The sequence below is a fragment of the Terrapene carolina genome, unplaced genomic scaffold (assembly GCF_002925995.2).
Source record: "Terrapene carolina triunguis isolate 2854851 unplaced genomic scaffold, T_m_triunguis-2.0 Scaffold427, whole genome shotgun sequence".
NCBI lineage: Eukaryota > Metazoa > Chordata > Testudines > Emydidae > Terrapene > Terrapene triunguis.
Genome location: NW_020664778.1, coordinates 97,529 through 112,381, shown reverse-complemented (window position 1 = coordinate 112,381; position 14,853 = coordinate 97,529). Strand labels below are relative to the sequence as shown.

The window sequence follows — 14,853 nt, the reverse complement described above, 5'->3', positions numbered from 1 at the left end:
ACCTGTCTGCAACGCCCGGCTCAGGTGAGCAGCCCTACATAAACACAGCTATCTGCAACGCCGGCTCAGGATGAGTAACCCTAGGAAAAAAACCTGTTTGCAGAGCTCTACCCGCATGAGCAACCCTACAATAACAAACCACATATTTTAAACAAATAAATGCATTTTATTGAGGCAATCTTTTCAAGCTTTTAGCAAGGCTCCAGCATTACAAACAGTATTACCAATTCTTTGACCACTGGGGGAAATATAGACCCACACAGCGGCTTTTTCATGACAAGTACACTTGAAAGAAGATCCAGGTCCCTGTTTGAGGTGGGCTATGCATTATTCAGTGCATACACAGTGGAATGAAGTACACACGCAATTCATATTTAATGGGCTACATGGTGTCTTAAATGAATACACAACAGCTGAACGCTGGTATCTCTGAGCTCGCTCGACATGGAATCTCGGGGGCGAGGCGGCAAAGGGTCCCTTGGACATGACACTAGTAGACCTCTCCGATAGAGGAAGAGTCTCCCACCAAATGGACAGCATTGGTCAATTGGCTTGCCTTCTTCTAAAGCTTCAGCTACTAGGCATGTCACCAGGCTGGAGGGATGGATAGTCTGGGGCATCTCCTGGGTTATGAGACAAGGGCTCATGCAGGATCTCCCCGTTGCTATGGTTGGATGGTGCTGGCCAAACAAGCAGATTTTGTCAGGTGGTTTGGTCAAACCATCTCCACCATCTTCATTTCTCATGAACAGTTCAATTAGTGACCTGTGATTGGTCATGTGGTATTATTTCTGTTCTCTGATTGGATAACTGAAACTGTTAAAAATGTGAGACTAGCCAATAAAGGCTTCTCCTGCTCCGACCTGGCTACGTGAGTGTGTTCACACAGGACCACAGCGACTGGTGCGAAGAGCAGCCGGTCTCCAAACCCTTAGGCAAACTATGGTGTTTCCACGGATGTGCGTGCAGAGGGAATAGCAAAGGGGTTGGAAGAGGTCGGCAGAAGATCCCAGATGAGCCTGGATCCAAAGTCACTGAGGTCTGGTTTACTCTACACTACAGGGCAGCTTACGTCCACCTGACTATGGATGTGTCTACACTTAAATTTGGCTCCCGCTGATGTAACTGCCCCACTGCGGCGACTTAATAACTCCACCTCCCGAGCAGTGTAGCGTCACCAGTGATGTAGTTAGGTCAACGCAGTGTCAGTGCAGATACTGGCCTCTGGGAGCCATCCCACAATGCCCCATGCTGACAGCACAGCAAGCGCTCCTGGTGAGGACGTGCACGCCGATACAAGGAGCGAAGCATAGACGTGCAGGAGCGATGTAATGACTGGGGCGGCTGCATGGAGGGGTGTCGTGTAGTCATGGCCTGAGGGGCAAGTGATGGATGATCTGAGAGTTGGGCAGAAGCAGTGTCTCATTGCAGAGCCGAGCGGGGCTGGTGACGGGAAGGACGGAGGACCCGCTGGCTTGGGAGTTGGGTGATTCAGGCTGTTCCCTACTCTGCTGCACATTCCCTGAACGACCTTAGCCAAGACATGCAGGGTCTGTCTCCACTGCGAAAAACCCCCGTGACAGCGAGTCGGAGAGCCCAGGTCTACAGTCCTGTACTACAGTGCTAAAACAGCTGTGCGACATGCCCGCTCAGGCTGTGAAACCCAGCGAGGAGGGTGGAGCTCAGGGCCCAAGCTCCAGCCAGCGTGGGAACACCCACTCTGCTGTTTTTAACGTAGCGCTAGCCTGAGTCTGTAGACCCTGACTCGCTGCTGCCAGGGAGTTTTCTTTTTTTGCAGTGTCGACATAACCTTAGTCTCTCTCTGCCTCAGTTTCCCATCTGGACAGCGGGGTAACAGCCCCACTGTGCCTCACGAGGGTGCCGTGAGGATAAATACAGTGGAGACTGTCAGGTGCTCAGATACTCTGGTGCAGGGGACCAGGTAAATACATTAGCTAGCCAGTGTGGGGACCAGTCTGAAGCCCAATGAGCTGTTCTCCTTCCTCTGTGAAACAATGGTGACAGATCACTGCCCTGCCACTGAACAATGCCCTGAGGCTCACAAGGAAGAGATTGTAATTAATGGCAGTGTTCTCACTGGCCCCAGCTAGCCGAGCTGTGTGCAATTATTTCTGACAAGCCCTCCAAATACATTGTCTGTAGCTCTGGGATAGCAGGAGGGTCTTTATCCGCTCTGCAGAGCCGAGCTGAGAGCAAGGGAGAGCGTAGCACATGCTTTGTGCCAGGGCTTCTGCGGGGTTATCAGCAGCTCGGTCGGTGTTTAATAGGTGGCCTCGTTTGCAGCATTGCTCGTTTTGTACGGCCTGGTGAGGTGCGCAGCTCGCTCCGGGGCCACGCCAAAAACGCAAAGCTGGAAGCAGCAGCCTCAAACGGAGCAGCATCAAATAAACGGAACCGATGCCGATACAGGGGCACCGGAGCAGGGAGTGTGAGGGCACCGTGGCTGGCCCACTTTTAAAAGCGGGAGCGCTGGGCCTTCCCCCTTTTTACGTGAGGGCAAGCGATGGGGGGAGGGTGGAGAGGAGCAAGCAGGGGGCGGGGTCTTGAGGGGAAGAGGTGGCATGGGAGCAGGGCGTAGGGGCCAGGGGCAGAGTGGGGGGAGGGGCTTAGGGAGAAGAGGGGATGGGAGGACAGTTTGGGCACCAGTGGCCCCACACATACTTTTAGGGACCTTCTGCCACTCCTGCTGAGACAGCGCAGGGGGATTTGACGCTGAGCATTGTATTCGTTTCCCCATGTCATCTGACAGACATGGCCGGGGGTTAATTTACTTGCCAGTGATGCCGGAGTCCCAGGCTGCTGCGCTGGCAAACTGCAGAGCCGAGGGGCCTCGCTGCAGGACGAGGGGCCGGTTTGCCACAGCATCTGACCGCCGGGGTGTAATTCTGCACCGCGGCCACTGACTCCAGGGGGCACGTTGACTGTCCAAGCCTGTCCGCACGCTGCAGCGAACCCCCGTGCCACCGACCACGGAGGAAAGGAGGAGCGAGATGACGCACCTGGGAGCTGGGCTGAGAGCCGTGGTCCTCAGGCCTCCACTCCGGCTTGAGCTCCCTTCGCTAGCGGGAGTCGGCGCCGTTCTGTGAGCTCAGCCACTAGATGGCGCTCAGATACGCCAGTACGTTTCCTACGGGCCTATAGGAATGAGAGATGGAAAACGGTCCCAGCGGTTCCCATCTCTCCCCAGCCCTGGTGACCAATCCAGGGTGAAGGACATAAATCCACACTGTGTAGAGGTCAAGCATAGGAGTTTATCACACACAACGCTGGCGGAGGGTCACCTTGCTTATTAGGCTCAGAGACACTGTCATAGATTCATAGATTCATAGATTCTAGGACTGGAAGGGACCTCGAGAGGTCATCGAGTCCAGTCCCCTGCCCACATGTCAATCAATTGATTACAATGGAATATATAGATTTTCCATGGGCGGGGGAAAGTGACGGGGTAGGCAGTTCCACACGCCGGGATAGGTTTTGCAGCAAGACAAGATAGCACATTAGCCAATGGTTAACAGGTTACATAATGTCTCCGCCCATAGTCTCAAGTTAGCAAATTAACATTTAATTAATACTTTGATAAAATGTTATTAGTATAAAATATGTCGAATTCTGATTTGGGGTCCATAGGAATGGGGTAGCTCCTCTGGTTGTCCAGCAGATACATTCCTAGGGGTTAAAACAAAGAAACAGTGAACGTATATGGCAATAAAGATTGTCTCCTCTGTGTCTTCAGGCAGGCATTGGTCCCTGGGCAGGGGAGGTGGGAGGATGCCATATCTTATACTGACATGTGCCAACTTCTCATAAACTCAAGGTTGGATCTGTGGGAAGAACGTCTCCCTACAGAAGAAACTAACACAATAGGAACAGGGATTCTTTGTTCAATCTGCGACTCTGACTAAGACACAATTATTTAGTTCTTAGCTCCAACACCTGGCAATTTGCTGACTAGTTTTATTTTAGCAAAACAAGATTATTTGTTTACCCCAACTTTCTTTTAGCTGATCACTATTTGCTAGACCTCTGGTCTCTTGACCATACTCTGGACTTTGGGTCTGAAAAAGGGCTGGCACAATCCATATACCAGGTTGTTATATAAAATGCACATGGATTTTAACCCTTCACAGGGCTGATTGTTCCTGGCAGTTCCCTAACTCCTCGGACCCTGCGCTAGCCGCTAGGCCGTGCTTCCTCCAAGCTCCTGCCTTCCTGGGTAATTTCAGGGAGGTTTCCAGCACCCTGTGCCTTCTGCTTGTGTCTGTAATGGGGTATCCCAGCCATGGGCGCCAGGCTGGGGACAGCACTGGCGGCAGGGAGCATCCTGGGCTCTCCATGGATCCTGCACCTTTTGAAAGTCTCCCCCGGAGCTCAGAAAATATATACCAAGGTGGCAATGGAAGTGAAGCCTCTGATGATAAAGACACCGCTCCTCCCCCCAGTTCCCATGGCAGCTGGGCAGGGGAGTTCCCTTCCCTTCGATGGCCGCGTTGGGCTGGCAGGGATTCACCGCCTCTCTCTAGGGCCAGCCTGTGGCTCCTCACGCCCTCTCCTGTTTGTTTCCTAGACTCATCGGCACGTTCCGGATGGTGCTGCAGAAGGTGGTGGAGGAAGGCCAGCTGGAGGTGACGGACACTTTAATAGACGACAATAACTCCGCCATTCGGGTAGGTGACACACAACAGCGGCCGCTTTCTGCCTTTCTGTCCTCCAGCAATGTGCGCGTGGGGCACCACTGCCCCCTGCTGGGGGGAATGGCAGAGCTGCATGAGTGCAGGTGAGACTGTCGCCCTCTCGTGTCCACCCACGCGCCGGAATCTCCAAACCGTGGCAGCCTTTCCCCGTCAATCCTTGTTGATTTCTCGTGAAGGCTCATCCAGGATCAAGTGGTATGAAACACTGGATGTGTGTCTGCACCTTGAGCTGGCAGTGGGATTCCCAGCTTGAGGAGACGCACCTGTGCTAGCGCTGATCATGGTAGCAAGCTGAAATCCGAGAGGAAATACACCCCAGCTCGAAGTGCAGACATACCCCATTTCTGAGGTACTTTCAGACAATGCGTAAAACCTGGTCCCGTGGCTTTATCAGAGCCCCGAGCTCGACGCTGCCGCAGGGAAAGGCAGAATAGGTCTGCAGGGAGCTAACGTGGCCTGTCAAATGCACATTGGCGCACCATGCTACCAGAAAGAAGCAGAGCAGAGCACCCCATTGCTGGCAGACTAGAAGCCTGGGAATAAGGACTTGTAGACCCTACTCTGTCCCAGCTCTACAGTCGACCGTGTGCCCTTAGCAATGATGAAACTTCCCACTGGTCCATACCATGTAGGTATGAAAACCATGTTTTAATGACTTAGGGCCTGATCCAAAGCCCACTGAAGTCAGTGGGAAAAACTCCTACTGCCTTTGGGTCAGCCCTTGTGATTTTAACCTGGCACTATTAAAATATATTTGTCAAACTGAATCAACAGCTGTTCCCTGCTGGGATGAGGCTACATGACACGCTTTGAAGTTAAGCGACTTCTGCATAGGTGGCACGGGAGGCTTCCATTTGGGGAGGCTTACACACGAGCGCTGGCAGCTCCCTAGAAGTGTGTGGGGGGCCCACTGGCACGTGGACTATGGCCCCGCCCCAACTCTGCCTCTTCCCCCGAGACCCCTCCCACTCTTCTCCACCTCACCCCCCTGCCACTCGCTCCTCTCCGCCTCTTCCCCCAAGGCCCGGCCACCCACCCGCCCACTCCTCTGTGTGGTGGTCATGGGGGCTTAGGGGGAAGAAGCGGAGCAAGGGCAGAGCCTTGGGGGAGGAGGCAGAGAGGGGGCGGGGCCTCAGGGCAGAGCGTGGACTGGGTCACAGTCTGGGCACCAGTGGCCCCCCACTTCTAGGGAGCTTCGCTTCCGGCACTCCAAAGGCGGCAAGCCAACGCGCCTCCAAAGGGAGGTAACCTGTGCCACATCCGCAGCATTTGCCCTCCTGCATGGCCAGCCTTTTGTGGGGAGGCTTAGCCTCCCCAGGCCTCTTATACACACCGCCCATCACCTTCGGAATTAGTTCTATGCAGAAAGGCTGGCATTCTGAAAAACAGGTGTACATAATTTCCAGATAAATTTTAAAAACATAGGGGGAAAGTGCTTCCGGTGTGCCAGCTGCTAGCAAACATGAGGACTAGGAGACTAGGAAGGTGATTTCACCTCTGTGTGCGGCAAGGGTGAGAGCGATGCTGGAATACTGCCAGGGGCGGCTCTAGCTTTTTTGCCGCCCCAAGCACGGCAGGCAGGCAGGCTGCCTTCGGTGGCATGCCTGCAGGAGGTCCCCGGTCCCGCGGATTGGGCGGCATGCCTGCGGGAGGTCCACCAGTCCCGCGGCTTCGGCGTACCCGCCGCCAAATTGCCGCCGAATCTGCGGGACCGGTGGACCTCCTGTAGGCATGCGACCGAAGGCTGCCTGAATGCCACCCTCACAGGGACTGGCAGGGTGTCCCCAGTGGCTTGCCGCCCCAGGCATGCGCTTGGAGCGCTGGTGCCTGGAGCCGCCGCTGAATACTGCATCCTGCTTGGGTGTCCAGTCCTTAAAATGGCTGTTGAAAAATTGGAGAGGGGACAGGAAGGAGCCAAAAAAATGCATCGAGGGCTGGAGAAGACACCTTGCGGTGAGAGACGTAAAGAGCTCGATCTATTTAATTTACCAAAAGGAAGATGGAGAGGTGACTTGAGCACGGTGTGTAAGTAGGTTGGGAAGCATTCGGTTTTTATTAGGAAATGTCGATAACGTCGATTTCACCATCCCCGCACCCACCCAGGGGGAAATATTTCCATCCAGGGTACTCGACACTGACAGGTAGGCAACGTAAGAAAAATGCTGCTTGTGGACTTATTAGTTTGATCGGAGGATATTTACTTGGTACGTTTTGACCTGTGATGTTTAACTGTTTATCTTTTAACGGTTGTAAAGTTTTCACTTTTTGAAGCTCAGTGTCTCCTGTCATTAAATGATTCTTGTCTGATCTCCCACGTTGTCTGCCCCCCTCTAATTTCCTGCAAGAGTGAAAACTTAAATTGATAAAAATAGAGGAAAAAATGCTTTAAAACCCACCATTTTGCACAACTGTGAAAATTTAAATCACTAAAACCAATTTTAATGCTTAAAAATAAACATCAATATTATCCATGGAAATTGTTTAAAAAAAATTGAATTCTGCCAAGCCTATATAAAAGGACCTTCCTGGAGAAGAAATACCAGGTACTAAAGGATCCTTCAGTCTGGTGCAGAAAGACGAACAAAAAAACAGCGGCCGGAAGTTAAAGCCAGACAAATTCCAATGAGCACTGCCGCACACATTTTTAACAGGGAGGGTTATTAGCTATTGGAACAAACTACCAAGGGAAGTCGGAGAGTCTGTAGTGCTTGATGTCTTCAGATCCAGATTGGAGGCCTCTATGGAAGATGTCAAGTATCAGGGCGTAGCTGTGTTAGTCTGTACCCACAAAAACAACAAGGAATCCAGTGGCACCTTAAAGACTAACAGATTTATTTGGGCATAAGCTTTCATGGGTAAAAAACCTCACTGACTCCATGCATCTGAAGAAGTGGGTTTTTACCCATGAAAGCTTATGCCCAAATAAATCTGTTAGTCTTTAAGGTGCCACCGGACTCGTTGTTTTTATGGAAGATGTGTTAGCCACACACAAGTCATTCTGCTCAGTACGGTGTACCTGGGTGAAACTCTCTGGCTTGTGAGGACCTACTGATCCCTTCTGGCTGTAAACACTCTGAATCTGTAACTAGAGGACTCAGTGCAGGACTGCAGACCAAGAGGAGAAGTGACCTAACTCTGGCTCCGCTACAGACTGACTGTTTGACCAGGGCAAGTCACATCTGGTCTCGAGGCCTCAGTTTCCCCATCTGCAAAATAATACTTCCCTGCCTCCCAGGGATGTTGTGGGGATTAATGAGCCAACGTTTGTGCCATTCTTAGAAAAAACATATAAAGCCCCATCGCCAATACCAAACTGTCATTCCTGGGAATTTGGCATAAATGTTTGGCAAACAGAACGATAGAGTGAAAAGCATCTCGATCCCACTTAGGTCCCTCAGTAAGTCCTTGGAGTCGCATCCTGTGTGTTCGTGTGTGAGTGAGAGAAACACATTTGAGATATAGTTAATATACATATTCCTGGGTTCATACCGCTTGCTTTGGGATAACTATAACATCCCTGGAATATATTGTCCCTAAAGTGCTGACGGCCTCTGTCTGAACTCTGTGTTCAGGTCCTGTTCATCTGGGCTGCACAGGACTTGCTTGCATTGGTGGGTGGATATAGTTTAAGCAGGAATTTAGATTCGCCTTTTCCCATGCAGTATCCATGGCAACTTCTTATGACAGAAAGGACAATTTAGCCATGTAAATTCTTTCAAAACCCCTTCTAAACCCCCTTTGCTGCAGCTCCAGAGACTGTATTAAATAGGGGGAGAGGCTGGGTTCTCTAAACCAGCGGTTCTCAACCTTTCCAGACTACTGTATCCCTTTCAGGCGTGTGACGCCCGAGGCCCAGTGCCCGGGGCTGAAGTGTGTAACTTAGCATTACGGGGTTCCCTGTGGCATGGGGCCGCAGGCAACTGCCCTGCTTGCCACCCACTAATGCCAGCCCTGCACTTGCCACTTCCCTAAACCCGTCCCACGACCCCGCTGGGGTGAGAAACACTGATCTAGATGAGTTGATGTACCCCCTGGAAGACCTCTGCCTACCACCAGGGTACACGTGCCCCTGATTGAGAACTGCTGCTCTAAGCACACATCCCATGGCACTCTGCAAGGGATAAGGCAGTGGGGATGCAAGCCCTGTGAACAACTCCGGACTGAGTAGCTCCTCTCAGGGCTGACCACGTAATCACCAAAGCTGGAGAGAGACACATTTTCTCCAGGCTTTGAAAGATGCTGTTTCCTTTGTCAGTCACAGAAATGAGTCACCTGCAATTTTGGACATTCCCATATGGGGACCAGAGGGAATCGGACGCAGAGCTGTTACAGTAGCATAGTCAGAGCAGTGGGCTGGGAGCCAGGAGACCTGTTCTCTGCCACTGACTCTCTGGGTGACCTTGGTCAAGTCACCTCCCCATCTTTTGTGCCTCACTGTCCCCATCTATAAAATGGGATAATGATCGGAGGTGACTGATTTTTTCTTAAATGGCTTTTTGATCAACATGAAATGTTCATGGTGGTCAAATTTTTATGGCTCTTCACTGAAAAAACAAATCAGTAAAAAATTGTGAGGGTTCTTTTTTTTTGGTTTACAAAAACAGAAACATTTTACTGAGAACCAATTTTTATGTTGTTAACTGAAAGCACGTTTTGAAAACTAATTTTTCCCCAGAAAAATTTTCATAGAAAAACAAACCAAAAAAAGGGGCAGGGATTTTTTTTAACTTGAAAATTTTCTAAATTTCCTTCAGAACATAATTAGCATTTTTGGACTAGCTCTAACAATGACACTCAGCCATCTCCCCGAGGAGCTGTGAGTAGATCCCTGAAAAATATAGACAAAACATTTTTTTCTGCTTTTTGGCTACATTTTTCAAATTTTCGCTTTTACAACAAAACCCCTACGATTTGATCATAAATGGGTATTTCCCACAGAAAGTTCCAGTTAGATAACAACATCGATTTTCCTACAAAAATATCATTTTTGGCCAAAACCTTTTGACCATAATGATGGGAATTAAGTGAGGGTTTGTCAAATGCTCTGAGGTCTGCTGGTGGGAAGCAAAGTCCACATCTTTGCATCCTGGTGACTTCTGCATCACTTGATCACTTGCAATCTCTAAATCATGACTGACAATGTTGCAGCTCAAACAGAAATCAGGGGTGTGATGCAGGGACAAAGAAGGGCCAATGTGATCCTTCGAGCCTCTCCTGCTTGTGGCATCTTCCAAGAATTTCAAAAGGCACATCTTCCTTCACATTACTTTTGGTCCTGCTTTGAGCAGGGGGTTGGACTAGATACCTCCTGAGATCCCTTCCAACCCTGATATTCTATGATTCTAAACCTGGGAGTACTCAGTAGGAGCAGGGAGGTGATTTTGACCTCTGTCGACAGCATTGGTGAGACCAATACTGGAATAATACATCATGTTTTGGTGGCCATTTTAAACTGGCCATTGAAAAACTGGAGAGGGTGCAGAAAAGAGCCACAGAAATGACTGAATGGCAGGAGAAAATGCCATACGGTGAGAGACTTAAGGAGCTCAATCTGTTCAGCTTTTCAAAAAAAGATTGAGAGGTAACTTGATTACAGGTAAAAGCACCTTCGAGGGGAGAAATACCAGGTACTAAAGGACTGTTTAATCTAGCAGAGTAAGGGCAGAACAAGAACCAATGGCTGGATGCTGAAACCAGGCAAATTCAAATGAAAAATAAGGCACCAATTTTTACCAAGGTGGGTGATTAACCATCAGAGCAAACGACCAAGGGAAATGGTGGATTCTCCAATTTTTTGAAGCCAGACCGGCGGCCAGTCTGGAAGAAGCTTTAGCCCAGTGATACTCAGACCTCCGTGTTTCAGGAGCCAAATGAGAGACCAGCGTTACCCAAAAGAGCCCCAGGCGTGTGAATTCATTGCTTCATTTACTATAGCACAGTACCACATTGTCATATGTGAATAGTATGACAGGGGAGATATTTAGTTTATAACATGGGCAGTGGATATCCACGGCCTGGGGAGGCTAAGCCTCCCCTAACCCAGGCTGTGGCACCGCCCACGCTCTGCCCCAAGGCCCCGCCCTCGCTCCTCCTCTCCCCTGAAGCTGGCAGGGGCTCAGCTTTGAATGGGGTGCTGGGAGATGGGGGGGCAGGGCCTCAGGCAGAAGGGGCAGGGTCGCGGGCTAGCCTCCCCAAAGGTGGGGTTCACCCACCGTCCATATATATATATATATATATATATTATTCTCATAGCAAATAAATTAATAACCTAGTGCAAGTTAACAATTTAATTGGTTAATAACCTAGTGAAAGCATCCTGATTGGTTAATAGCTTAGATCGGTTAATAATTAAATCACACCGTGTGTTAATATCATGTGCTGCAAAGAGCGGCCAGAGACACATTAAAGAGCCATTTGCGGCTAGTGCGCCTCGGTCTGCGTATCGCTGATTTAGCCAAACGCCCGGTGGAGGACTCAAGGCAGGAGTCAGTGGGTGACATTTCTCTGGCCTGCGTTACACGGGAGGTCAAGTCAGATGATCTATTGGTCTCTTCTGGCCTTAGTATTTAGGAATAAATCTTCTTACCTGCCCGCTCGCGCGCTGGCCTCACTCGCTGAGTGTGTGTTTGGTTTGTGTTCCAGACCAGCGTCTCCATAGAGATCAGGTACCAGGCCATGGACGGCACCGTGGGCGCCTGGAATGATGGGGAATTTCTGGAGAGTCCTAACTTCCGGTCGGAGGGCGAAGGCCCCTTGGAGACAGAAAGCCTGCTCCCCGGGCACCGACAGGGCTCTGCGGTGTCTCCTGGCAAATCCAACCCCAGCCTGAAACCAGCAGAGAGGAACTTCAGGAGGTAACGTTCCACCCGCGGCACCAACTCGATTCCCAGGCACTGCCCGGTGTGGGCAGAATTCTTGGCATGAGCATGCAGCGGCAATGTGCCCTCCTCAATATGGCTACGGAGGGGGGGATACAAGGCCCTGTTTGTCCTTATTCATAGCACCACCGTCTTCATGTGATGCTGCAGCAAAGGGCGATCGATGTATGAGCTAGCGCAGATGCGTCTCACCTCCGCATTGTGGCTGGATTTGCATTTCCAGCGGCGTATCCGCCCTGTTCATTTTAAACAGGTTGATGCGCAGGTGGGCACGTGGCGGGACACGGCTGCAGCTGCTTCTCCTCTGCCTCCAAACTCAGGCCAAAAAAAAAGGCTGTAAAACACAGGAGAAAATTAGCCTGACAGACCCACTCTGGGATTCCTGCCTCCTTGGGGGCTGTGCCTCCCGTTCAGAAGCCAAGCACCACCCCTGAGACTAAGGCCCCGCCCCTTGGAATAAGACACATTGTTCAGTCCGCTTCAGTGCCAGACTCTGCCCATGCGCATTGAGAGATGGCCCCTGACAGAGACATTGGTTACAGGCTAATTACGGGGGGGACACAACATTGTCAATAGATACTGCGCTTCTAACATACTGTAACTGCAGGGCTAAGGAGAAGGGAAAACTGTGGTGATATTCGCTGCCACCGGGTGGGAACTGTTGGCAAATGCAGCTGTGTTATAGCAACCCAGGAATATAACCAGGGTTCTGGGTGCGGTTTTAGGACGGGAGGAGAAGCAGAGATCAGCAGCCTGCTCTAGGGTAAGATGTTTACGCTGCCTGCTCACTGGGTTTCCAGGTGAGGCCTGCAACGCTGGTTTAAATGTAGCTGGGGGTGAGGTCTGTCCCCTGCAGACACGTGCACACAGGAGGCGTTCAGCGGCCATCAGGAGAGCAGCTCCGACAGTTCACTGAGAATCGGTTCGGAATGAATTGGAAATGTCGGTCATCGCTGGGCCGAAGTAGCTGATGATTTCCTAGAGACCAGACATCCCAGTTCCTGGGCCCTGGTGTGGAGCCACCTCTGGATGGGATCTGGCAGCTGGGTTATAGTGCCACAGACACGCAGCCACCTCTGGATGGGATCTGGCAGCTGGGTTATAGTGCCACTGACATGCAGCCACCTCTGGGGTGGGATCTGGCAGCTGGGTTACAGCGCCACTAAGATGCAGCCACCTCTGGATGGGATCTGGCAGCTGGGTTATAGTGCCACTGACATGCAGCCACCTCTGGGGTGGGATCTGGCAGCTTAGTTACAGCACCACTGACATGCAGCTGTGTCTGGGTTGGGAGCGGCAGCTCCGCTGACAAGTGCACAGCAAAACAGATGCTCATCTATCACAGTGAGGTGATGGACGTGGTGTAAGCACCTAGCTAGACAGATCAAAGGGGATATTTTGGTCCAGGATGTAGGACAAGCTCTTGCACTTTTGAATGTGCACCCTGAGCAAGTGGGGCTTTGTTTTTCTGATGAGACTGTAACCCCCCCCCCCCCCCCGATGACCTGGGCTTTTGGAACAGAAGGATCCGAGTTCTATCCCCGCTGGATACTGTGATGTTCCAAGTAGCAGTTATATGTGACCTAGTGGTAACCATGCATTTTTCCTGGCCTGTCCCCTCTCATGGATCCTCAACAGGATTTGAACTCAGAACTTTCCATACCACAGCACTGGCCTCTATCACAGAGCTGAAGGAGTAACTCCTGCAATGGGCATCAGCAGTCGGCCGCTAGCCGCTACGAGGCCGTATCACTAGAGCGGGACCCAACACGCTTTATGAGCATGTTACACTTACAGAGCCGTAGATTTATTCCTGTACAATTGCTCCTTAGTCTCCCTGACCCATTCTGCGTCAGTGCCAGAAATTCTTCCTCCTGATCCATTGCATGTGCTCGAAATAGCTTATTGCTTAGCTGGCCAGCCAGGAAGGAGGAGATGCGCAGGCAGAAGGGCAGTCTGCTTTGGAACGGATTTTGCTCTGTACCCAGTCAAATCCCCATTAAGCTCTTGCCCAGAGTTTGTTTGCTGTTTTGTTTTGCTCTAATCTGACTCCTGCCAACTCCACACCCCTGGGGCGGCCGCTCACAGAGACCGTTACAAAGCACCCTGCCCTGTTCACCCCAGTGACTAGCTGTCCCAGCCAGTTTGCATGGGAGTCAGGCCTATGCACATGGGCGTGAAGATGAAAGACCCGTGAATTTGAGGCTCACGGGGTTGGGGGGCAAAGGCATGGACACCTGAGTTTGCAAGTGTGCGGAGGGGCGGGAGGTGAGGAGCACTGCCTGGGTTCACACATGCATGAAGGGGTAGAGGGTGCTCACAAGGGAAGGTCAAAGAGCAGAGGCAGAATTAATCCCACCTAGGTAACCCTGCGTGGGAAGCTGGCAGCAAGACCTAGCGCTGGGTGAAGAATACATTTTTCAGTTTGTTGGCATTTCCGAACAATTGGGTGGTGGACGGAGAATTGTTGCAGGTGGAACAGAAAGGGAAATTTTTAGAAATTTTCAACAAATTGAAAAGTAAAATTAAAAAAAAATAGCACTTTGGGTCGAACAAAAGGCTGCATTGGGACTAGGAGCATTTCTTCACATTTGACATTTTTTTAAATTAAAAGTGAAAGGAAATGCCAAAGCCAAAAGTCATCTTGAATTGAAAAATTGACAAGTTTCCATTTTTTTCGGGACTTTTTTGGGGTTTTTTCAGCTGAAACAGTTCATCAACATAACCACAAATTGACGAAATGTCTCAAGGTCCCCGAGTTTTGATCCAAAAGTTTCAACTGGCTCTAGGGGGGGCCCAAGCCAAGCCATCTCCAAAGGGAGCCTTGCAGAACCACGCCCAGCTCTGCCGTGCGTATCGGCAATGAACCCAGCTGGGCTGGCGGTGAGGCCAGAAGCAGGAAGGATGGGAGCTGATTTCCCAGTGACTTAGTGGAGTGTGTAAGGCTGGCATAGAGAGAAAAACGTCCTGCCTGCGTTGCGTTTGGAAACCAGCTGTGGAAATCACTGAGGGAGAATAAAAATTCAAGGCGATCTGGAAAGAGAAACTAGGGGCCTGTGCCCTTTTTGGCCGCTTTATGGGGGTAAAAGAGAACACGGAGCTCCTCATTCTCATGACCCGAACCCACCTGCCCAAGCAGCTGGCACTAACGGGGACCCTCAGACTGTCAGGCTCAGCAGAGAGGCTGGGGCTGAATGGGCTGTGGAAGGTGAATTCTCGAGGCAGAGGATGGGGGAAGCTGATGCTCCTGTTCTCGTTCACAC

The 14,853-nt window shown here is 50.9% G+C and overlaps 1 protein-coding gene across 1 annotated transcript in view; it reads left to right on the top strand.

The window, feature by feature from the left end:
- The first annotated feature begins 3,011 nt into the window (after positions 1–3,011).
- The window catches only part of OTOF (otoferlin), a 99,342-nt gene continuing 87,500 nt past the window's right edge, over positions 3,012–14,853 (top strand). Inside the window, exons 1-3 of the mRNA XM_029913047.1 lie at positions 3,012–3,103; positions 4,586–4,685; positions 11,355–11,566. Coding sequence (XP_029768907.1) covers positions 3,012–3,103; positions 4,586–4,685; positions 11,355–11,566 — 404 coding nt within the window. The remainder of the gene's footprint in view (positions 3,104–4,585; positions 4,686–11,354; positions 11,567–14,853) is intronic.